The sequence below is a fragment of the Tursiops truncatus genome, chromosome 1 (assembly GCF_011762595.2).
Source record: "Tursiops truncatus isolate mTurTru1 chromosome 1, mTurTru1.mat.Y, whole genome shotgun sequence".
NCBI classification, from domain to species: Eukaryota; Metazoa; Chordata; class Mammalia; order Artiodactyla; family Delphinidae; genus Tursiops; species Tursiops truncatus.
This window is the reverse complement of record NC_047034.1, coordinates 18,533,728-18,560,323: the sequence shown is the minus strand read 5'-3', so window position 1 is coordinate 18,560,323 and position 26,596 is coordinate 18,533,728. Positions and strand designations below refer to the sequence as shown.

The window sequence follows — 26,596 nt, the reverse complement described above, 5'->3', positions numbered from 1 at the left end:
TTAGCCCCACTCTCTAGACTTTAGATCGCTAAAAAAAAAAAAGTCTAACTGGATAAACACTCAGGGTTTCAACAATGATGAATTGATACATAGATCTAACTACAGGATAGAAAAGTAGAGAAAGTTTCATTATGTGGTATTTGTAGGTTCATTAATTTTATTATAGATTAACATTTTATGCAAATTTGCATGGCTGTATTAATATTTCTTAAAATCCTATAATAATAAAAAACATTAATGATGTAGGTTTCCAGGTTAAGTAAAAAACCTACAATGAAATATCTTCATGATGAAAAAAAGCTATGCAAAAAACTAAACCTTTCAAAACTTTCAATCTACATAAAAAACTGAAAAAGCAATTAAAATCCATTTAATATTGGTAGTAAAATTTTTTAGAAATCTAAGAGAGGGTATAAAAATACATAGCCTAGATGCTATAGACTAAAATAAATCATCTTTATTCTCGTTACAGAAAATCTGAATCATCACAAAAATCTATATACTTTATTAGCTAAAAGAACTCAAAACTAAATTCAACACTAAGTTTTTCAATCGATTAGCGAAAAAAGGTGATTAGCCAAAGTGGTTTAAATAATTTCTGCTGTCCTCTCTCTTCTTCAATTGCTTAAATTCTCTGAGCCCTTAAAACCTTCAAGTATCCTCATTTTACTTATTAAATGATTTAATTCCACAAATTTTAAACCTGTTTCTGAGAAAGTTAAGTTTTATGCCTAAAAGAAAAGTGAATCTGAGCCAATATATCTCTCATTTGAGGGAAAGTATATGAAAATGATTTTCTATTATATATCAGTGTTTAAAAATCATTCCTATTTTGAACACTATATAGTCAGAATATATATTGCGTTGGCCAAAATGTTCATTCTGGATTTTCATAACATCTTCCCGAAGAACCTGAACGAAATTTTGGCCAGCCCAATATTATATTCTACTAGAAATGTATCTTACTATGTCCCCATCAACTCAGTCTCCTAACTTATAAAATATATAAATACTTGTTTAAATTGAAACATTTTATGGATTTCTTGAAAATGTATGTATATGGAGAATCTGTCATATATGAACAATCAGTGAAATAAACATGTGACCTACAACATGCTTTTACTCTAAACTTTACTAAATACATTCTGAATTTGAGATTTCCTGTTAATAGCCAAGAGCTTCTACTACTACTAATATTATTATATATTATATTATTTAGATAAGAATTGAAACATTCATAGATAACAATGCAAATTTAGAGTTTTGAAAAATGTCCCTAAGTAATTTTTAAATAAGCCAAAATCCTACTTTTAAATGTAGGATCAATAGGTCTTGAAACTAAACACTGAATTTTCCTTAAGATACCATTTAAAGGCATTTTATGAAACTACAGATTCATTAACATCAAAAAAGACATGAATGTTAATGACTGGTATTAATAATTCTATATGTCTCATCAAAGATAACTTTTCATTCCCTTCCATCCTTACCTCCACTCGCGTATTCCATGACTAAATAGAGGGTCTTCTCTGTTTCAATAACTTCAAACAATTTTACTGAAAAAGAAATTAGAGATATAACTCTGTGGTTGTGAGCACATATTGAATATGCTTTAAGAAACTTTAAGGTAACACTAAAGGAAAATTTGAGTATTTACTAAAAATTATTAATTACAGTTTAAAATTTTCTCAAGGGTTATTACGACTATGGAAGAAAACTATTTACTGTGAAGTGATTTGGAACCAACTGCTGGGTCAAAAGAGAGTTAAATTTCTGGGATTAAAAAAATCATTCCTTTTCTAATTAGAATAAGGTAATAAAAAAAGAAAATCTTAAAATCAAAGTAATAAAATTTTAATTAAAGCTTAAAAAGACACTATTATTATAATGAGCCTATCAAAAAATGTTAAATAATCTTTGGTACAGAAACAAAAAATTTTATAATTATGTGATATTTTAAGTTTCTGGTTAAAAAAATACTAAATTATGAGACTTATGTATTGACAAATAGTTGAAATTATACACAAGTAACTGCATGAGTGTCTCTAATAAACATAAGATTTTTTAATGTGCAAGAAACACGATTCAAAAATAAACAGATTAAAAGAAGAATTACTTTTTACTTCTTACAATCCAATGATTTTGTATAATACATGTAATCAATAAACTTATTTGTAAATATGGGGGAAAAACAACTTATGGAAGTAAATTCACTAAAACTGAAATCAACTCTATTTTCTCTAAAATTCAAACTAGTTATTTTGCTTATAAACTATGATCAAGCCCAAGTGCCTATTATCAAAATATCTGGAATTATTTTTTATAAATACCTAAATGGCATGCAATCTCTATTTAGAGAGATTTAGTAAGGAGATACAAAAATCATTTATATGCTTTAACTCCAAGTCATATATATTATTTTAGTGACAAGCAGAAGACAGCAAGGTAGTAGAAAACTACAATTTGTAGCCTTCAGTTAACTTCTTTATAATCTATTTTTACCCAAAGTATCACTTTCTGAGGTTATCACTTTTCCTCATTTTATATAAAACATCCTTAAAATTGCATCCTTTCAAATAGCCTCAAATTAAGGAAAATACTTTATCGTTAATTGTATACATAAATTTCATACCTATGTTAGGGTGATTCAATATCTTCATTATTCGTACTTCCCGAAACAACTGTTAAAACAACCAAACAATTTTGTTAAAAAAGAACACTCAAGCAGAGAACCAATCAAAACATCTATTTGAAAACATTTATCTGCTTATAAGACACTACAGGATTCTGGTCAAATAAGAGATTTACTTCACAGTCCCAACTCTATAATTTTGCTGAGACTTGGTTCCCAGGACAATTTTAACTAATGAACTCAAATGGTTCTGTGTGTGTGTGTGTTTGTGTGTGTATGTGAAAATACCATATACAGTAAAACAAACATTTATTTGAATACTCATTACTAGGAATAAAAGAAAAACACTGTGGGAATGAAACTAAATGATCATTCACATGATTTTTATCCAAAAAAAACCTTCCTTGGGGTTTGGGGGGCCTGACTCTTTAATCACCTCTACTGGTTGATCAGACTATAAGCAATTATGAATAAAGCTGTACAGATCATGTGTAAGTTTCTGTGTGGACATAAGTTTTCAATTCACTTGGGTAAATACCAAGGAGCATGATTGCTGGATGGTATAGTAGGGTATGTTTAGTTTTATAAGAAACCACCAAACTACCTTCCAAAGTGGCTGTACCATTTTGTATTCCCACCAGCAATGAGAGTTCCTGTTGTTCCTCAGCACTTGATGTTGTCAGTGTTTTGGATTTTCACCATTCTAACAGGTGTGTAGTGGTATTTGTTTTTGTTTTGTTTTTTTAATTTATTTATTTTTGGCTGTGTTGGGTCTTCGTTTCTGTGAGAGGGCTTTCTCTAGTTGTGGCAAGCGGGGGCTGCTCTTCATCACGGTGCGCGGGCCTCTCACTATCGCGGCCTCTCTTGTTGTGGAGCACAGGCTCCAGACGCGCAGGCTCAGTAGTTGTGGCTCACGGGCCCAGTTGCTCCACAGCATGTGGGATCTTCCCAGACCAGGGCTCGAACCCGTGTCCCCTGCATTAGCAGGCAGACTCTCAACCACTGCGCCACCAGGGAAGCCCCTATCTGTTGTTGTAATTTGCAACTCCTAATAATGTATGGTGTTGATCACCTTTTTATATGCTTATCTGCCGTCTATATACTTTCTCTGATGAGACCTCTGTTCAGATCATTTGACTATTTCTAAATCAGTTATTCGTTTTTCAAACTCTTTCCAAACCTCAACAATACCAGATGCCAGTGGACAGCAGTAAGCATGGAATACTCATCAAATACCATGTAGATTCTAGTTAGCGACGTCAGAGAATATGTCCTTCCCATGAGCAGCCCTGGAGGCCCTGGGCAGAGGGAGCTGGAAGTCACATACCCTCACTTCCTCCTCAGGGGTCTCAGAGGGGTAAGGGCCTTGGTGTGAGCTGGGTGGCCTCAGGTCAGCAGAGGGGAGTGTGGAATCTTACTCCTGTGAATATTCAGAGGGAGGATTGAGGGGACTTCCTATACCAAGACAGAGGGGATGCCACCAATACCCGACGTTTCTCACGATTGGCAGCAGGGGCAGAGCTCTGTGGGGTCTCCTGTATTCCTGGTGGGTAGTCCCCTCAGAATGCATTCAGGGTTTTTATCTTGGTTTCTGACACCACCTGGGTCTCCTCACTCTGCTTACCTGACATCCCCCCTAAAAATAAGGCCCTCACTTCCCTGAGAAAACCAAAGAGGAAGTAAGGGGGCACCTCATCAGCTGACCTCTGCCCACGGATTCCTTGGGCTGACAGCAGAGGTAGACTCTGTAGTTTAGACTTTCAGAGAATCTGTACTTCTGGTTTCAACTTTTTTTTTTCTTATTATGGCACATTAGCAGATAAAATTCACACATAATATGAGCACATAAAACTTATATATAACTATAAAATCATAACTCACAAATCTGATGATCCTAGGTTCTACTATAAGCAGAATTTTTTTTCTCCAGAAAAACAAGTCAAATATTATGCCAGCCTCCTATTTTTCCATGGCTTTCATAAACCCATTTTATAAGCACTGAGTAATAAAAGTCCATTTAAACATGTAAAATATCATTTTATAAGAAATATACCTATTTGTAACTAAAACAATTTTTTTAAATGTTAAACTTTATTGTTTAAAAATATTGACTTTTTTCCCTGAATCTCCACCCTGCATCCCAAGAATGTATTATAAAAAATAAATACAGATAGTCCCTATTTTGGTTTTGCTGTCCTATATAGATTTTAAAGTTATTGGACCTATTATTAATACGAGTAGCATTATTGTAAGTTTCATTTGCATTCATTAGTATTATCACTATTATGTATTTCTTTTTAAAAAATTTATTAAAGTATAGCTGATTTACAATGCTGTGTTAATTTCTGCTGTACAGCAAAGTGATAGTTATACATATACTACACATTATTTTTCATATTCTTTTCCATTATGGTTTATCACAGGATGTTGAATATAGTTCCCTGTGCTGTACAGTAGGACCTTTTTGTTTATCCATTCTATAAATAATAATTTGCATCTGCTGATCCTAAACTCCCACTCCATCCCTCCCCACACCTGCCATCCCCCTTGGCATGCATATTCTGTTCTCTATGTCTGTGAGTCGGTTTCTGTTTCGTAGATAAGTTCCCTTGTGCCATATTTTTAGATTCCACGTATAGGTGATATCATATGGCATTTGTCTTTCTCTTTCTGACTTACTTCACTTAAGTATGATAATCTCTAGGTCCATCCACGTTGCTGCAAATGGCGTTATTTCATTCCTTTTTATGGCTAAGTAGTAGTATTATGTATTTCTAATAGAAAAGTCCCCAATAACAATCTTGTTCTCCTATACTTACATGTAAATGAACTACCTCTGTTTTCTTCATTGAGTGTTACTTTCTTATTAAAATTTTATTTATCTATTAAGTTGTTAGATGTGACTATACAGTCACAATTCACAAGCACTACAGTACAGAAGCCTTTGTAACTGGCCTCCATGAAACCAACTGTCACTCGGCATTGCCTCTGCAAAACCTGCTGAGCACACCTGTGCACCCTCGATGCTCACTGTTCGAGGTGCTTCCTGTGCCTCTACACTCCCGCGGTTAAGCAGCATGCTTACCAAAGGTTATTTAGATTTCAGACATGTCTGTCAGTTGCAGTTGTTACTGCAAATAGATCATTCAACTAATGTATTAGTTTTCTATTGCTAAGTAACAAATTACCACACCCCAGCAACTTCTAACAACACACATTTATTATCTCACTGTTTCTGTGTGTCAGTATTCACTGTGCACTGTGGTCATGGCTTAACTGGGTCCTCTGCTGGGGGGTCTCACAAGGCTGCCATCAAGGTGCTGTCCAGGCTGCACTCTCACCTAGAGGCTCGACCGGGGAAGAACCTACTTCCAAGCTGACCCAGGCTGTGGGCAGAATTCATTTCCTTACAGCCCTAGGGCTGAGGACCCTGGTTTTTGCTGGCTCTCCTGGAGGCTGCCCTGACCTCTTAGAGACTGCTCACAGGTCTTGCCAAGTAAGCTTCTCCAACACAGCAGTTTACTTTATCGAGCCAGCAAGGATAATCTCTAGAGAAAGCTGGCTAGCAGGACAGTCTTATATAACATAATGTGATCGTGAGAGTCAACTCTCATCACCTTTTCCTAATTCTACTGGTTAGAAACCAGGCACAGATCCTGCTCACACTCAAAGGGAAGTGATCATACAAAGGTGTGAACACCAGAAGGCAGGGATCACTGGGGTTGCCTTAAGGTCTGTCCAACAAGATTCAATTTACATAAACCAATGAAGGACAAGTATGCTGTTTAACAAAACAAACCAAATTGAATACTTTCTAAATACTAGATAAGAGCTGTTCAAGAGACTGCTGTCCTGTTAGGTGTGGGCAAGAAGACTGTAAAAGATTAAAAGAAAATCTAGGATTCTGCTCTCAGATCACTTCCCGGGAGTCTTTAAATTCTCCATTAATTAAAATAAGAAACCAATTAGAAATAGCAGCAAACACGGTTTACGGGTATGACTTGTGCGAGATAAACAAAGCCAATCAGTAGACCCAAGCTTAAAGGAGAAAATAAATAAATGAATAAAGCTTTGCACCTAAATGAAAGGATTGGTTGGTGAACGTATATTTATGTACTCATTTTAAATGTTAAATGCTTATATAATTTTTAATAATTCCTCACGTTAACCTACTTTTTCGATTACCAGTCCTTCCTGCCCCGTGGAAGAGGGCTTCTGCCTTACTTTGTAACTGGCATAGGTACCTCCAGGAAGTGTGGCCCATTAAGTTGTAGCATGAGTGTGCCACACTGGCTCCTTCATTCTACCTTCTTTCTCTTCTGTCTCAAGAAAGAACATCAAATTGCAACAGAGTGAGAACGAAATTGTCACATGGGTAATCTTGAATTTACCCTTGTTAATTTTTATGACGTTATCGGCCAGTTCAGTAGTTTATTCTTAGGAGCAAACTGGTTGAGACATATCTGATCACTAATTAAAACATACTGGCAGCTCCATGTTTGAGAATAAGTAATCTAAAGGAATGGACAGCTACACATCCTTCAGGCATTCCCCTATAAACACTGTCTTCTGTTTGTTTACTTGATTGAGTGGTACGAATTCGTGAATTTAGTCTTTGACTGGAGGAGTCTAGAACGTAGCTCTTCTGTTCTACGGAGGACCGAGATGAGCTGGGGAACAGTGTTAAAATTGTCCTGTGAAAAGTGGGGCACTTAACAAAAACCGTACCTGAACAGAAGGCCGCTGCACTTCTACCTGGAGATGAAGCCAGAGAAATACCACCCCTTTCTCATCAGAAAGGACTTTCTTATTCCAGTTAAAATAATAATATACAGTCATCGGGTTCCTACATCTCAATGTCTTGAATACATTGTTCTATCCATAGCTTCCTCTCCTTCAGCATTTAAAAAAAATTTTTTTATTGAGATATAGTTGATTTACAATGTTGTGTTAGTTTCAGGCGTACAGCAAAGTGATTCAGTTATACGTACACACATACATATATATATACACATATATTCTTTTTTAGATTCTTTTCCATTATAAGTTATTACAAGATATTGAGTATAGTTCCCTGTGCTCTACAGTAGGTCCTGGTTGGTTATCTATTTTATCCCTCAGTAGATTTTGACAAGGAGTGAGAAAAAATTAGAAAAACAAGCAACGGCATGAATGTGTGTATAAGTTGAGTGTGTGCTGGCTAAAAGTGACAAGCAGCTGTGGAAAGAGGAAGAGTGGCTGCCGATGGAAGAAGTGGTGAGGGGGTTTTAAGTGGTATATTGACTCGGGACAATGAAATGCCAGAATTCTGCCCCGTCAATCACCCTTACTCCCAAGGAAACACTTGAACTGTCAGCCAGGTTTGTCATTAACGTTCTAAATCTAGAAAATCGGGGCCAACTGAATAGTACTAGGACGTGGATTCAGTAAAGGGCTATGATGTTTCTTCCTCTTCATGACTCCCCATAACTTCTTCCTAAACTCTAATGTTCTAGTTGGTTGTACAGAGGAAAGAGACTGGACTAATGTCAAAGTCTTCTGCACTAGCCCACTGAGTCAAAGGGAGCAGAAGAGGGAGAGACAGTGAGCTCCTTATATTATATTTGGTCTTTTCACCCAGAAGAGACCTTTACCAGCAAGGATGCCAACCTTATCCGTGCTTGCTCTTCCTTAGGAGAGGGGGAAAGAGGTGAGGGGGAAAGGAGAGCTGAACATTTAGATCAATGTAAGAAGTTTACCCTGAGATGGAGAGTTGTTGTAAAAAAAAAAAAAGAAAAAAGAAAAAAGTCAATTATTTTATGTATTGTATGTCTAGACACAAGTAAGGAAAACAGAAGTTTGTGAACATATTAAATAGGCCCACACTACTATCTTAGTTCCTGATTCTAATTTTTAGTCCTATTTTTCCTTTCTCCTTTTTAAATTTATTTATTCATTCATTCATTCATTCATTTATTTATTTTTGGGCTGTGTTGGGTCTTCGTTTCTGTGCGAGGGCTTTCTCCAGTTGTGGCAAGCAGGGGCCACTCTTCATCACAGTGTGCGGGCCTCTCACTATCGGGGCCTCTCTTGTTGTGGAGCACAGGCTCCAGACGCGCAGGCTCAGTAGTTGTGGCTCACGGGCCCAGTTGCTCCACAGCATGTGGGATCTTCCCAGACCAGGGCTCAAACCCGTGTCCCCTGCATTAGCAGGCAGATTCTCAACCACTGCGCCACCAGGGAAGCCCTCCTTTCTCATTTTTAAACTGTGACATCATGATGTTCCTAGCACATACAAATTTAGCAGGAGGGCTCTGAATTCACTAATGCCTTTCAAACTACTGTTTCAATTTTGCTGTCAGCTGAAAATTAAGGCCAGAGTTTGTTAAGATTGTGTGTTGAATTGAAGAAGTTAAGTGCGGAGAGAAGGCTTGAGATGGGTCTTCTATGACTAAATGGCAGGGACTTCACTGTTTGGACTTTGTGACAGCTGTTCTAGTTGTTCAGAGGCCTCTATTGTTTCCTCCTTGGTTCTTGGCTTTGTTCTAGATAACTGAAGTTAGTGAACAATCCTCAGTTCTTTGGACAGGTATTTACTTTCCAGTTCAGTCCTTCCTGGTTAGAGCTTAGGGTCAGGATTAGGCAAACTCCATTAGTGTTAATCAATACATATTTGCCTTAATTATTTCTTCTCTCAACTACTCTGCTCCTTCCTACCTCTTCCATTCCTTCTGCCTACTATTACTTTTTTTTGATGGTGGAAAAATCTGTTCTATTTAGAAGCAGTCAAGTGGACATGGCTTAGACAATCCCCATTCTATTTACTCTCAAAGCAGCACAGCCAGGGGCCGAACACCTATCATCCTCTCTCTACCAGCCCTGCTCACCATGCTGCTCTTGGACTCATCAGTGTCACAGGACTTCTTCACTACTTCCTTGATCTTGAGGCAGATGGGGAACAACTCTGTGGCCACAGGGAGCTTGACAAAGGCTGTGGTCAAGTTTGTTCCCCCCAGGAGAGCTCTTCCAGGCTGTCATCAAAGTCATAGTAGACTGAGCTCATAAAAAGAGGGTGACGTTTGTTTGTGCATTTTAACACAACCTTTTTTGGCCTTTCAAATACTTTGCTCTGATTTGGGTTTGAGGAGGGGCAGAAGGCCTTCTTTACCTTCACCGTAACTCTGTAAAAATTTGACCTGTATCTCCAACAGCAGTTTACTGGCCTATTAATGTGGAGTGTGGGTGCTGTGCTGTACCCTGCAGGTGACGTTCAGCTCCAAGAGATAGTGAGGACCTTGTCTAGACTTTGTCTCAGAGACGTCAGTCATGGAGGTATACTAACAGAATCTTATAGATTAAACTCTCAGCTTTTTAATTTCTAGGATCACCATTTCACTCCTCCTTTACTTGAGACATCATATTGGGACACCGAAATATTTTATGAAGTTATTGCTAGTACCAGTATAACAGCTTAGGCTAATTTCTTAAGTTCTTCCCATGAAACAGTAGTTCAGATAAAGAAATCTGAACATAATTAAATTCATATATATTGATGATTTCTACCTAAAAAAATGACTGTTTAGTATCACTTCCAAACTTGACAACTTATAGTCAGTTATTCATTGCAAAATAATAGGCTGTGGTGTGCCACTTTGCCAAAATTTGTCTTCGTACATGAATTATAAGATTCTTATTTCTTATGAACTGGTACCAAGTTTATAGTACTAGAGTCTTTCCCAAGGCCTTGTACAACTCTGGGCTCAAGTTGGTGCTAAGTAAATAAAATTGTTTGAGATACCAAATCAAATAATTTCAGAGAGAAGATACTAAACATAAAATAGATTAAATTTGAAAAGATGTCCAATCTCACTATAAAGAAATCATGGAAATTAAAACAAGATGCCATTTTGCTTCTATAAGGTTGGCAAAAATTAAGAAATCTGATAATATAAAGTGCTGACAAGAATGTGAAGCAAAAGTAAATCGCATACAGTGTTAGCAGAAGTAGAATGGATGCAGCCACTTTGAAGAGCAATTTGACATTATTTAATACAGTTGAGGATATGCCCTTCAACCTTATTCTACTTGGAGAGATATACTCTTCTATACATCTTCACAAAAAGATATACATAATAAGAATCATTGCAGCACTGTCTGTAACAGCAAAACCAAAAAGCTAACTGGAAAAAAAACCCCACTAAAACAACAGGAACAATCTAAATATAAACTAACAGAAATGAACTAAGTGTAGTAGATGTCTATTAATAAGAAAATGGGTAAACTGTGGCTTATTTGTACAACGGCATGTAATAATAGTGAAAATAAATGAACTAGACTATATAGACTAACATGACTAAAACTGTAAGACAATGCTAAATGAAAAAAGCAAGTTGCAGAAGAATAGAAAGTTTAAAAATAAATAATACATAGTATTTCATGTACAGATACACATGTGAAATTAAAAAAAAAAAATGGAAATAAGACCAAATTCAGAATAGTAGTTATTTCTAGGTAGAAAAATACAGAAATAGAACCAAGAAATGGCACACAGGACTTCAACTGCATCTCTTGTCAAAAAAATGATTAGAAATGAAAACTTTTAGTCCAATAAATAAATATCATGAGAAAGCAAGTTTTTAAAATGGGAAAGAGGTTTTGAAGTCTCCATCCAAAAATTAAAAATAGACTAGTGTACTGTATCAACAAACTGAACTTAGAAAAAACAGGAGTATGACTCAAAATAACTAAATGCAAATATGATTTTTAAAACAGCCAGATATTCAGTCTAAAATTCATAGGTGATTTAAAGATTTCTAGCTTCCTCCATTTCCAAGAGAAAATTCTTCCATATTTATTTCAGAAAATATTATATACTTTCTTGAGAATACAGAAATAGATGTACGCTTTACAGCCAAAAAAGACCAAGCAATTAAAACAGGTCTTCAGAATCAGAGCCAGAATACAAGAATCCAAAGCAAAACGCAGGGACTTCCCTGGCAATCCGAGGTTAAGAATCCGTGCTTCCACTTCAGGGGACACAGGTTCGATCCCTGGTAGGGGAACTAAGATCCTGCATGCCACGTGATAGGGTCAAAAAAAAAAAAGCAAAATCCAAACAGTACTACTCAAACCAAAACAAATAAAAACTAAAGTGATTATTTATGAAGATTGTTTATAAATAATTCTTGGTTATGAGTGCTTAATTTTATGAAGCGCAGGGGGATTTAACACTGTTGTTGAGACAGGAAGCTTTCCCTGAAGGAATGACTCTAAGGCTGAAATGTGAGAAATGAGTAAGAATTAAGTGAAGAGGGAGTGATAAAAGATTATGCATAGGGTGGGGTGAAAAGCTGCAAAGCCCTGGTAGCTAGAATAAAGGGTAGAAATAGGAGCAGATAAAAGAAAATCAGTGAAGTTGGAGGAGTAGGGGATGAGGAGAGCAAGGAGAAGCTGGGGAGAGCTGGTGGACCATGGGGTGGAGGAAGAAAGTAGGGCCTGTACACCATGTTAATGAATTTGATTTCTAGGCTACAAAAAACAGGGAAAGCCAACTAAAAGCTTAAATAGAAGGATGACATAATCAGACATATTTTGCATCCTTGATGACTTTTTAAACTCTGTGTGTGTGCATCCGTGTGTGTGTGTGCGCACACGCGCGCACGCACGCAGGGATGCAAAGTGCAGAAAGACAGGTTAGAAGGCTACTGGGGTAGTCCAAGGGAGAGATAATAGTAGTGCTGTCTAGAGGATCATGACGGAAAAAGACAAAAGCAAACATTCTCAAAAGATATGTAAGAAATAAAATCAGCACAACTCAAGGTCAGACTAGATGGTGAGAAGGAAGGAGAGGGAGGGGTCAAGGATAACTCTGAGGTTTCTGACTTGCACAACTTGGGGACAGTGTCATTCACTGAGAGAGGACACTGGAAGGGCACTAGGTGGGCAATGTACCAAGCAGGTGGGGTGGAGATCATGAGTTCAGTTTTGGACATAATAAGTTTGGGTTATCTTTGAGGGATTACAAGCAAACGTAGGGGAGGTCTGAGTTGAAGATATAAATTTGTAAGTTTGCCTACCGGTGGTAATTTAAACCAGAGTTACCCTTGAGACAGCCTAGGAAGAGAGAATACAGAAAGAGAAGTCCTAGGACCATGTCTTGTGAAACTCTTAACACTGAGTGGCCCACAAAAAGGACAATGAGTCCACTTAAAGGAAACAGAAAAGGAGGGGCCAAAAATGCAGAGGAAAACATAAGGAGAAATATAATCTTCTTTCAATAAATACTTGTTAGATTAAGAATTAATTAATGAACACATGTACTGGGCTCCACGACGTGTAGCTTGAACCACAAGACAGTTTCCATTTCTAGTTTTACTTTTTATTTCTATTAAATTAAAAAAAATCCTAAGTCACAATCATTGATTGGGGGAAGGAACAAAGCATTGGGTGATGTGTCAGAGACTTTCAGATTAATTACTGGATCCAACCTTACAAAAGCATTTCTCCAAGAAGACTATGCCCGGCTCTCAGACAAATTCTAGGCTGCTGATCTAATCACACTAAAAGGTTAGAAGACTGGAAGTTTCAAGTTGAGAGCTAATAACAATGGGTTCTTAATATACTCTTTGGATATGCTTGCGTTGGAAGGTATTCTTCATATTTGGATGTAACATTTGTACGTTAAACTTGCCCAATAATATGTCATTGAACCCTTTGTCCAATAACTAATGATGGCTAAAACAGGGTTTAGAAAAGTCAGATTTTTGGTCAGTGAACTGCTTGAAATACAGTTTGGTCTTTCCAGAAAATCTGGTTATCTTATCTTCAACATTTAAACTGTTGCTATTTTAGCTAGACATTAACATTATTGATATCACCTTTTAAAAGAAACTTGTTTGAACAACTTCTCCCTCAAATCCATTGTATTTCAGTGTGAAAGATATACTTCCCACCAATTCTTCACACTGTATGCTAAAGAAACATCTTTCAATAGCCAAGATTTTATGATAGTCCCTGTTTTCAGTATTCCTTTAAAACCAAATCAAGATCAGAGGTTATGTTACTGACCACAGATGCCATGGAGAATGAAGCAATGAGTGACTGGGCATTAGGTATGATCTTATTTATTCACATAGCAGAATCACTCCTTGCAGTATATATATTAAAATTTTCAGGAATGATTCAAAGACAACTTCTGCAGTCTACAACCCAGCTCACTAAATGCTAACCCCTTCTCTTTTCACTTAGGTTTTCACTGATCCACAAAAGAATTGGTCAAGACTTTCCTTCAAATGATCCACACACATAAAAAGAACTGTATGGAAGAAGTACTCAGCACGTAAGTGGTTTTGTGCAGCTACAAAGTGAAATATGCTATCAATATCAAGCACACATATGTGAGAGTAACTGGTATTTCAACCTATGTCCAACAGAGAGATCTGTTAAGGAATATTGCCGAGAAGCTTCTGCTTTCTCCTTGATCAAAAATATTTGTCAATAATTATACGATTTCTTTTACAAGTTTGGTTTCTTGATAATTCGCTAAAAGAAATGTAATTTTGAATTGCTTCAATGGTTGTCCTCTGCTCTACCTTTAGTGACCAAATTCATCAACATAATAAAGATTATTTTGCAGATGTTTTGGAAAACTTAACTAGCTTACCAGAGAGGTCTCTGGGCTTTATCTGAAAACTCACTAAAGTATAAATGGCTTAGGTCACCATTTGACAGCGTTTTACACAACAGATAACACACTAGACACTAGCAGTAAATGGATCGTTCACTTAAGCCTAATTTCCAGATGTCGGTTATTGAAAATTTTTTACACTTGCCCTGCTTGTGCAAAATCACTGTCACAAGGATTTTCATTCTTTTTAACTGGGATGCAGCACTCCTCTTTATTATTTAATGAGTTGTAGTAGTCTTGTTTCTGTTTTCATTACAGGTTTTACTATTCAGCAAATCACTTCTGAACCACCGCACTATTTTTGTGAATTTGAAATACAATGCAACACAGTAAAATAGAAAATGCAAATTAACAAGCAATACACAGAAGACAGATAAACTGCACCCTGGTGACTGCGATCTGAGACAAGCTAACACAAACTCTGTCATCTGTGTATAAACTAATGTGTCCCAGTTTCAAACTTGGTGGAATTTCAGAGGAAACGATAACTATTCTTACATTTCAAGTATGTGAACTAGGAATAAAACTGCTTCATCATTCTGCTTTTCCTCCAACAGTAACAGGTTGCTTAAAAGATCCCCAGGAATCACGAGTATAGTTCATAGACCCTAGCCTAAAAAACCACTAATGTATGAGGTGGGAGTCATGCTCCAAAGAGGAAGAAGGAAATATAGCACGTACGTCAAATAGCTCTTAAACTATGAAAACTTATTAAACTGTATTCCATTAATTTAAAATATGTAATACAAATAATAGGAGCATATTACGTGAAGAATGTTGAAGCCAAAGATGCTTAACAATTCCAAAGACCGAACTGTCTTTAAGAACTTTATATTTTAGAAGTTTGGAACAGTTGGGGTATCAAATTTAGATTACTTTTATCTACCATTGATGTTGACAAAGGAAATTAGTATTTCCTATAAATACGTTATACACAAAAGAGAGTAAAGGAGGGGAACCAGCTTAAATTCAGACCAAGTCCAGAACAAGATTTAACCAAACACTTTTGGGTTGAGATGAGATTAAAATGAATCCTTACTGTAAATGTATGTGCTGCCATCATCTGCCTTTTAACAAGCACACCTAAGACATGGAGAGCCATTTTGCTATTTTTTACCTATAGGACTTGACTGTCAATGCTAAGGAAAAAGAAATGATTACTTTTAATTCCGTTGTTTACATTTTCATTTTTTAGATATGACTGACTGGGAGATGCTCCCAGCATTCAATGCGTAAGGCCAAATGTTGAACGTTCTACAATGCACGAAAACTAAGCAAGCCTCGATCCGTTTTTTCCCAAACCTTTCAACAAAAAGCCAATCTATGAACACAAATAAAAATTATTTTGAAAACAACAAAATGCACACAGTGTATTGGCTACATTTAGCAAATTTCAATCTTTCCTTTGCTTTTATTTTTACAGATTAAAGAAAACAAAATTGCCACCATTTTTTATATGCCTGTTTGGAAAAGCAACAATTTATCAGCAAGATTAGCAGAATTTATAATAGAAATTACATCAACAAGTATATTTTTAATCTGAATAACAGTCCACCTTCATGTCTGCATGTCCACATGTTTCAATAAGCGTGACTTTGGTTCTACAACCTTCTCTGGTCCCCCCTGGGAAAGACAAAGCGGGGGTCACATTACTGTGCCTCCAACGAGCACAACAGGCCTGGACTAGTTCTAAATGTCACTTAAAATCAGTTAATTTACCAGAGTAACCCACAGATTAACCTAGGAAAAGTGACAAGGCTAGGTGGGCCATGGACTGGGCCACTGGGCTGGTATGCAGTCTGCATTGTAAAAGGATTCCCAGGAGAAGGGCAGGCAAAACTCTGCCCCACTGTGGCTCTAGTCCAGGAAAACACAGCATCTTTGGATAACTCGTCTGCCCAGGGAGGATGCCTTTTTATAACGCATACCACTAAATCATGATTAGCTGAAAGATGGGTGCTGGAAGTTTCTCCCAAAAATCATCCAATAAAGTATATTATCTCATACTCAGAGAAAAAAAATCCAGCAAACCTTTCATGTTCTCACAGATGAGAAATTCTAATGCTATGAAAAATTATATTGGTTGTCAAATTTAAAAGGAATCTCATTAAGTACAAAGACAGATGTCTAAGTAGAAATATATAAAATAGTAAACTGAGTTATCTGGCACTGAGACAAGTGGAAAGTTTTGATATCACAGACCCAAATTTTTAATTTAATGGTAGAATCACAGCAGGTGTAGTTAAACATACTACACTAAAATTTTCTTATAAAATTCTGTTTTAGAAATCCAGAGTTATTTACATCACACTTACATATGTGACCACGATCCCATTATATTCTAATTAAAATCATAATGTACTTTATATATATATTATACATAAATATTATATAGTGAGCTATATACAAACATATATGACATAAATGTTAAAATATCTGCTTCATTTTTAAAGTACTAGTATGTGTATCTGAGAAAATTTTCCCACATAAATAACTAATGAAGCAACATGAAACGGCTTTACCAGGTCAATTCCCATCCTAACTGCTTTTTTTGGTCCCTCTTCTGCTTTATATTTTCACCCTTTGAAGAAATGGTCGTATCTTTTATTGTAAGTTAGTTGAAAGACTAGTTCTTGTGAAAGAAGGAAGAAAAGCAAGTGAAGCGATAAAAGGAAACCCACCTATGGACAACAGTATCTCATGAGTTGATTTTTAATGAAGCAGAATCCTTACTACTTCAAAGTATTTGATATGAAAAATTTTATTTTACTGAATTAAAAGACATAAGTTCCTCTGATATGGTACATGCATTTGAGTAGCAGATATTTTTCAAAAACACTTGATAAACATTTTTAAAATATTATTAAATGTAAATATTATGTTTTATATCAAATCTTTTCTTCATATATGGATGAAATGTAGTATTGTACCTAACAGGAAGTTTAGAATAACTGACTTTACAGAGTATCATATATTAATTAATAAACTCGTATTCTAATTACTTACTATTAAAATAATTAAATACCTTTTGTAGACTGGTAGGATTTAGCTGAGTTTTGTCTATTATTTTCACAGCAACCTAAAAAAAAGAGAATCATTAAAATATATTTGAGAATACATATCTTAATGAATAAAATTTATAAGGAAAACATCTTTTGTTTCATCCCTAACTAGATATAATTTAGCTGTATTTGGTGTTCACATAATTGGATGGTAAAGTTTTGATAATTAGGCAGCCTTAGAATATATTCTATTGACCCAAGTCTTTAACCTATTTGATTCTGAGTCAGTGAAATTACACCTTTGTTAAAGTCATTCCAGGTTTCCCCTTTTAAAGCAAAAGTCATCTGTATCTTCGTCTTTTACTCATGATCTTGATAAGTTACAATTCTCAGAGGGGAGAGGCTTATAAACTTTTAGTGAGTTAAGTATTATGTGGGTAGAGAGATTGGACACCCTAACTTCCTTACAGCAAACTAACAGAATGGATTTAAATGTCCTCTAAGTCTCTGTCTAATACAGCCTGTGTCCCAACAGCTCCTGGGGTCAAAATGGTCAGAGAGGACTAAATTTAACCGTATGTGACAATAATATTATGTATAGAACAAAATGGAAACTTAACAAAAACATTTTATGACAGATTTTTCATAATGTCCTAACTGGATCCAGTAAACATTATATAATATAGAGTGTTAGATGTTTAACTATTTTTAGTCTTTATTATATGTTATTAAATATATTAATTATTATTTTAAAAACAAATTTTGCTATATAAATACATCTGATTTGAAACACATGGGATTTTAGAAACCCGATTCTCTTATTATCTGAGAAAAACATCTGTATAACACTTGCTCAATGTGGTTTCTAAATAGATAAAAATTAGTGGGTGACTTTCTACACATTTATACCTAATTTACCTCAAGCAGTAATTTAAAAAAAAATTTTATTGAGGTAACAGTGGTTTATAACACTATATAAGTTTCACATGTACAACCTCATTTTCTGCTCCTGTAGTCACTGCAGCTTAAGCAGTAATTAAGAAGAAGTTATCCTAGCCCTGTTCATGGGGTCAGGTAAAAATCAGAAATTTTTACAGAAGCCATATAATGAAAGACAGAAGTCTGAGCAAACCTCATCTGCAGCACATCTGATTTATGAGATGCTAATACATAAGGACAATTCTTCTGTGCCATGTATAGATCACTCTATCTACATACATTCCATTCACACATATCCCAGTGTTTACCATACTGCAACTGGTACTTATTCCCAGAATCAGCTGTAGGAAAGCTTTTGTAACTAGATTCTGGAGAGGTCTAAGTAAATATTGAAAGGAATCATGAAAACTTACCTCTCTACTAGTTAGAACATGTCTTGCCAATTTCACTTTGGCAAAATTTCCCTTCCCTATTGTTTTTTGTAAACGGTAATTTCCAATGTGAGGCTGTTCGTCTGTTGCTGACGTAATGGAGTTTCTACACCGAGGGATGTTCTGTCTGCTACTTGATTTGGTCGGCTGGATATGGGGTTCAGTATATCCATCCACAGATGTATGCTGAGGAAAAGGTTACAAGGTTTCACGGTTAATTAAACTACATGATAAAAGGATCGTTTAAAAAACTACAAACAATTTTCATCAGTAATTCATCTCCAATGAAAACAGATTGTACTACACGATTTAAAAACATTTTGAGCATTCTGTTCATAATTTCTACTTGACTTTAGCTCCCTTTGCCAGTGGGAATATAACCATTTAAAATGAAATGTTCTGCATAGCTTTAGGTATATGCTTTTGATTTAAAACAAATACAACTGGTTAGATAGCCAGGAGCCCCAAAGACCATTACTCCTGAAAGGGTGTTACCCCTGTGGGTTGAGAGGACAACACAATCCAAGATTGCTTCACTAAAATGGCAGAACGTCTTCAATGCCAAGGCAAACAACCTCCTGAGTATGGCTCTGTTTCTCTAAACCAGCCCAAGTACTTGTCAGGTTCACTCTTTCATTTGCTGGGCATATAACTTGGCCAGCTGACCTAGCAGCTTCCCACTGTAGGTACACCTCTAATCAATTCCTGCCCAGTCCCCTCACCACCTCACCATGCCCAAGCAGGAGCTATCTACAGCCCGGCCTGAATCCAGTACCTAACATCCACTGCATTCCTCTTCAGTGCCCTTCTCAAGGCAGAGATGTCACTTTGTCTCCTAGTCTCACGCTAGCCCACAATCGCATTGAGTAGCTGACTGTGTTCCCCTGCAGGCTCAGCACCTCAAGTCCCAGGTAAAGCTGCCTAAGGAACCCTGTTTCCCCAGCTCTGATTGTTCCTGCTCTTGTCTAGTTTTGTCTGCATTCTGACATAAATAAAATTTCTCTCTCTTTTTGTGAAAACATAGAATGTAACATCTTTATCTAACTGGCATCTTAACAATAGCTGAAGATGAGTAGAACAAATTAGCAAAAGGGGATAATTTTTATTTGCAAAGTAACTAATTCAGACATACATGGTCCCATCTACACCACCAAAAGCTTGTCTAAAAAATTCTGATCAGAAATTTCTTAAAGGCAACTTCGAAGACGACTCCATTTACGAACCTCACGCAAAGCATGACTCACGGTCGTTTCTCTACTTGTTATTACTTTCTGATTTTTTTAAAAACTCAGCTCAGGGTTAAAGGATTTTTTGTGTTTTACACACACTTGCAGCCTGCAGCCTCAGTCTGAGTTAGTGTCCTTCTGGTGTATTTCCACAGCAAACTGTACTTCCATGGATCTCAGCGTCCATTCCACTGCACTGTCATTACACATTCACTTCTTTGTCCCAGCCACCCTACCACGAGCAATCTGAGGGCAGGGACGTTTTCTTTTTACCTTTATATACTCACCACATTGCAGAGTGCCAGATACATAGGAAAGATTCAATAAATCAATAGTTCTCTAAGTGTTGTCCCTGGACCACTACCATCAGCATCATCTGGGAACATGTTAGAAATGCAAATTCCCTGACCCTATTCCACACCTACTGAATAAGAAACTCTGGCAGTGGAATCCAGCAATCAGTGTTTTAACAAGTCCTCCAGGTGATTCTGATGCAGGCCAAAGTTTGAAAACTACTGCAGTAAATAATGCAAGAAGGTGGTAAATACAAAGTTATTCATTGGCTCTCAGAGACTTTTCTATTATCCGAGCATAAACAAGAGATTTTAACTATAATCAATTTCTAACAGTTAACAGATTGCTATAATATTTCCTACAAAAAATACTTCTCTACCTGAACTTGTTCTGTAAGGACTGTGGATTTGTCTAACACTCAAAATCTAATCTCCTTCTCAACAAAGCTTTCTATGCCTTTTCATAAAGCAGAGTTGATTATCCCTCTCTTCTGTTGCTATCTTTATATCTAGTAAAAACTTCTGTTACTGAACTATCACACCACCTTTCAAGTCCTGTCCATGGTCTGTTTTCACTGTTAGACCTAAAGCTCCTTAAGCCCCAGAAGTTAATATGGTGTTAGGCACAAAAAAGACACTAAATACATACTAAGTTGAAGAAATTTAGGGTCCTTGTGCTCCTGACACCTATACTCAGAATGACTTCTGAGGAATGATGATTTCCTGCTGTCCAGGTCTTTGATGCGTGTAACAGCAGGTAACCCAGCTCCCAATGCTGGATGCAGAGCATATCCTCAAATAAACCAAACTATGACAGACTGAATTATTAGCTCCAAATTTTCGCAACCTTTGCCAGGTAACTTTCCAATGTTCTCCCACTGAGGACAGGGTATGGTTCTCACTCTTTGGGCATCCAGTCATGTGATTTGCTTTGGCCAACAGAATGAGTTCAGAGTGGGGCTTCCCTGGTGGCGCAGTGGTTGAGGGTCTGCCTGCCGATGCAGGGGACACAGGTTCGTGCCCCGGTCTGGGATGATCCCACGTGCCGCGGAGCGGCTGGGCCCGTGAGCCATGGCCGCTGAGCCTGCGTGTCCGGAGCCTGTGCTCCGCAACGGGAGACGCCACAACAGTGAGAGGCCCGCGTACCACAAAAAAAAAAAAAAAAAAATATATATATATATATATATATATATATATATATATATATATATGATTTCCTAACTTTCAACATTAAGCATGACCATTTTAAGAGCCAATCAACTTACACAGAATGCATTTATATGAGTCTTAAATTAGAAATTAAAGTAGAATATATAGCACATGTTTTATATTATATGATTCTAATTATAAAACACCCACCCAAACAAATATTCCTCCCCTCAAACCGTCATCTTTCCTTTGGACTGCCACAGTACCACTCAGGAGCAGAATCTTTCCTTGAAGAAACTTTGTGAAGGGTAATTTGGGATAACTGATCTCACCCCTTCCTGATCAATAGATTCTTTCTCAAATAGGAAACCTGGAAAAAATGTTTAATTTTTAAATGTTTAATGTTCATGGGCTGAATTTATAGTGTTAATAAGAACTATCTCAGCCCTAAGGCTGACAGATGTAAGAAATTATGTGAGCTCAATTATATAATATCTGTAAGTTTTAGTCTGCATCTTTAGCTGAAAATACAAATTCAGATCTTGTATTTTCTTTCTTCAAGTTGTCCACTCAATCCAGTAGACACTGAACTCCTTCATTTTTCTGCAGCAGTGGCAACATGACCCTAAAGCTGGCCCTGAGTACACAGCATATTCAAAGTAATTATAGGTAATGGTTCCATTAGTTCTTCAAAGCTGCATCCCATGGATTACCAGACTTCAGTTCCTGAATAATACTAGAATTTTCCCTGCCTTCAATACCAACTGAAATGAAATAGCTACTCACTAGCCGTGCATCCTTGGGCAAGTTGTTTAACCTTTATGTGCCTGTTTCCTAATCTGTAAGAGGCAGCTAATAATAAAGCTTACCTCATAGTCATTCTGAGGATCAGATAAAATAATTTCTGTAAAGGTGTAAATAGTATGTAATAAGAACCATGTAAGTGTTTGTTAATTAAAACTACACTAAACAAATAAACAAAAATACCCCGTTTCCTAGACCAGAACACTAATCCCAAATTTCTGCTATTTCTCTGAGTGTTTGTTGCCTGCAACCACTCCTGGTACGAGTATCAGTCAGGTTTCTTGTCTGCAAGCAACAGAAAACAACTCAGGCTAAGTCAAATAGAAAAGAAAGTTTTGGAAGTCTACTCGTAGATGGAAAAAATCCTGAAGCATGAAACTTATATTCTAGTGAAAGAAAACAAGACTATGCAAATAGCCAAAATAAAATAACTATACTTGGTAATAGGGGGCAAAAAGGAAATAAAATGAGATGATGTGACAGGAATGACTATGGAGGGAGTTGGGGTGAGTGATACCTAAGATAGAGTACATGGAATAAATGATGTTTGAGCTGGACCTGAAAGATGAAAGGAGCTAGATAAACAGGGGAAGAGCAATCCAGACAGTGAAATGAATAAATAGAAAAATCCCAAGGTGAGATCATACTTTGTAAATTCAAAGAAGAAACGTACCTAATAAAATGGTACATTATATGGGACATCTTTTCAAAGGGCTACATCTTGAAAATTCAGATGTCCAACTGAATACTATTGGAATTCAAACTGTTTAAGTTACAGATATAAAGCCCTGTACATTTGACCACACAGAGTCAGATTTAAAAGGCAAGAGCAGGTGCAGCCTGCTTACTAATAGGTAATGAATGAATAAGTGAATGCATGAATGAATCAAATAACAAATAAACGATAAAAAGAGAAACCATTAAAGATAAGCCACATCTCTATCTCACAACCCAATTTCTTTCTAGGTAGTTCTTCTCTTTTGCCTGAATCAAACAACTGTTTAGATCAAAAGAAAATCTAGCTGGGACTAGGATTTCCATTTTCATAATTTTTTGCTAAATGAGAATGGCAATACCCTAGTTATCCAGAGGGAAAATGGTAAAAAAAAAAAAAAAGCTATCAATTACTGAAGGGTTACTGTGTGCTAAGAGCTTACTGTGTGCTAAGAGCTGTATTAGATGTTTTACATGCATTACCTCTTCTAATCTTCACAACGGCTCTGTCAAGAAGCATACCATGATGACCTGTTTTATTTATTTAATTAATTAATTTATTTTTGGCTGCGTTGGGTCTTTGTTGCTGCACGCAGGCTTTTCTCTTGTTGTGGCGAGCGGGGGCTACTCTTTATTGTGGTGCGTGGGCTTCTCATTGCGGTGGCTTCTCTTGTTGCGGAGCACAGGCCCTAGGCGTGCGGGCTTCAGTAGTTGTGGCACGCGGGCTCAGTTGCTCCATGGCATGTGGGATCTTCCTGGACCAGGGATCGAACCCTTGTCCCCTGCACTGGCAGGCAGATTTCTAACCACTGTGCCACCAGGGAAGTCCCTGATGACCTGTTTTAGAGATAGGGAAAGTAGTGGCTCAGAGAGGTTATGTACCATTAGACCCGGACCCTTCTAGTTAATGCCAGGTTCTACATAAGTATCAATTAAAGTGCATATATGTGTATGTTGGGGTGGGTTGTGATCCTTATGGAGCTTCTACCTCCATGTCCTTTTCTCTGGATAAAAAATCTCAAAAGCAAAAGCAAACAAAAAACTACTGGACATATTGTATGCTATTCCTAACATTGCTAGCGTAATGGTCATCTAGAAAGTTACCAACTCCCAGGAATAATATTGACCACACTAGTAACACATCAAAAAGAAAACTGGCATTCATTTCATTTAAACTACATAGTGAGTAGAGTTAGCCAAATAGCTGGAATTCTGAGGAAATAGAGAAGGTTGTCCTATTTTTGAAAAATGAGATGGTTATGCTCTAAGTGCAAGTAAAAGGAAAACTTTTTTTTTTTTTTTTTTTGCAGTACGCGGGCCTCTTACTGTTGTGGTGTCTCCCGTTGCGGAGCACAGGCTCCGGATGTGCAGGCTCAGCGGCCACGGCTCATGGGCCCAGCTGCTCCGCGGCATGTGGGATCTTCCCGGACCGGGGCACGAACCCGTGTCCCCTGCATCGGCAGGCAGACTCTCAACCACTGCGCCACCAGGGAAGCCCAAAGGAAAACTTTTTATTTTGGGTGCAGCTTTTTAATTGACTAAACTTTTCTGACTTTGTTGTTAAAACCGGAAAGTAGCCTGGAGATTACAAAGTTCAGGGCAAACTGAATGTGGCTTACAAAATCAAAGCAAAACAGGCACCTTAGAAGTCAATCAGCATCTAAACTTCCACAATTTTGCTCACTGTATTCAGGCCATAGGTAAATATACCTTGAAATTAGGTCCCAATTTTAATTGCTAAACTCAGATCCTCCCACAAGGATGTATTACACTTAGGTATTTTCCTAGGCAAGGAAGATATTTTTCCACATGTTGCATCACCCGCTTGGATAAGGTTTATTTCTTTTTATTATTTTCACTATCCATCAATGATTGTCAAATCAGATATTAAAAAGGACAAGTACTACCTCTCCCCAGACACAGAATTAGCGACAAGTGAGTAGGAAGCACTCTCCCACAGGGCACTCACAATGGAGTTTGGGAATGCAGGGTCAACAGAAAGTCATCAAAGTAACTCCAAAGCCTCTGGCTTCATCTTATTTTTTGAACTATGTCTCCCATCTCACTACTCAGTGATTCGTTTACTCACTCATTCAATCAACAGAAATTTACTTTGACCTACTATATGCATATCCTACAGTGCCAGAGAATCGAGAGAAATCTAAATATAAAAAGTCCCGGTCCTCATAAAGTTTACATTTTAGCAGAGGGAGAGGTAAAAGGAAGAGAGAAGGGTAATACGTATGCAAACCAATAAAGAGATAAAATGCCAACCAGTGGTTCATGGTATAAAAAGAGAAACCAGGGAGGGTAAGGAACTAGAAAGTAAGGGTGGTCATGGGTGGTCTCTGATGAGATGACATTTAAGAAGAGGCCTGAATGAAATGAACGAGTCTAGAAATCAACAGAGGTCTGGGCTGGAGATATTAATTTGTAAGTAATTCCTTGCAAAAATAAGTACTTCACATTCATCTTTCTCTTTGAAACATCTAAGTTGAAAAATAAAATTACATTTATACGTTGTCTCTTCCCATGTGTGTGTGTACACATAAACACACTCCCCCAAAATCTATTCATCTTGATCCCTTGAACATTTTTTTCAAGTTGAGGATAGGTATTTTCCAACCATGAAGAAGGAGCAAACATGTACCAGAGGATAAGAAAACCTGTTAATTTTCAAAATGGATTTAGATTTTCTCCTTTGTGAATGTCCTCTGGCCACACTTGAAAAGGCGATACTGACTGAGGGGGATACTAAAAAGAGAAAGAAAACAAACTCTCTCCAAATTATTGAACAGTGAATAAATATGGTTCATTATTCTCAGCTATGGTTAGCATCATGGTTTTATTTTTATAAAACCACATCAATTTATTAAAGCTTACTCTAACATCAAAGTAAATCATGATCTTTTATAACAGCCACTGAATCTACTGGGTGACTGAATATTCAAATGTTCCTGAGAAGTCTTATCATGTATTAGACCTGAAGTTAGGGATGCCACAGCTCACTTCCCAGGACTCTAGAACATGCTGCTTTTGCACACCACAACTACTCTTTGGTCAGCTGATAGCACCATTACAGGCCATGACAATTTAGAACCAATAACCAAATTTCTATTTCTCAAAGTCATTTTTTAAAAAGTAGGGAAATTATGCTTCCAATATTGGATAAATAGTTTGTATCTGACTAACCGATCAGCAGAAAAAATACAATCTCTAGACAAAATATTAAAAACAATTGTTTCGTGGCCTGGAAGAGCCACAAAAAGCAGGCAAAAACTGACGGGAGACTGATCTTTGTAAAAAGGGAACCAAATAGGGTGAAATTTTTAGTTTTACAGTTTCTACCTGGGGGCAAACTCCGGCCCACCTATTCCTAGTGACTGAAATTTAAGCACAAAGCAACAGTCTTACTGGCTAAAGGAGTCAGAGGATGGAGCTGGGGGCTAAAAAAAAAATTGACTGGAGAGTGATAAAGGAAACTGGCAAAAATAAAGTCACAAAGAATAAAACTCTGAAATCTTTATATAAACTACATGTTCTTTATTGAGCCCTAAACCAAATGTGAGCAAGAGAAACTCCAAGGAACATGTCAGAAGGAGACAGCTAGAAAGTTAAGGAAATAACAAAGATTTGGCTGTTGCCCACCGTAGGGAAGGGAAGGCTAAATTTGAAGTCTGAGTTAAGCCAAATTAACTTCCTGCCAAATCAACACTTTTTAGAGGACGATAACTAAATCCG

The 26,596-nt window shown here is 36.9% G+C and overlaps 1 protein-coding gene across 8 annotated transcripts in view; it reads right to left on the bottom strand.

Moving 5' to 3' along the window:
• Positions 1–26,596, bottom strand: part of MARK1 (microtubule affinity regulating kinase 1) — a 144,780-nt gene that overhangs the window by 47,233 nt on the left and 70,951 nt on the right. For 7 of the 8 annotated variants that reach the window (XM_073800500.1, XM_073800494.1, XM_073800487.1 and 4 more), the window contains exons 2-5: positions 18,652–18,855; positions 17,323–17,376; positions 2,633–2,681; positions 1,491–1,556 (exon numbers count right to left, since the gene is read on the bottom strand). In XM_073800500.1, the coding sequence (XP_073656601.1) occupies positions 1,491–1,556; positions 2,633–2,681; positions 17,323–17,376; positions 18,652–18,855 (373 nt within the window). Of the gene's footprint in view, positions 1–1,490; positions 1,557–2,632; positions 2,682–15,707; positions 15,921–17,322; positions 17,377–18,651; positions 18,856–26,596 lie in introns of those variants that run through there. The other variant, XM_073800502.1, reaches the window with a different exon arrangement.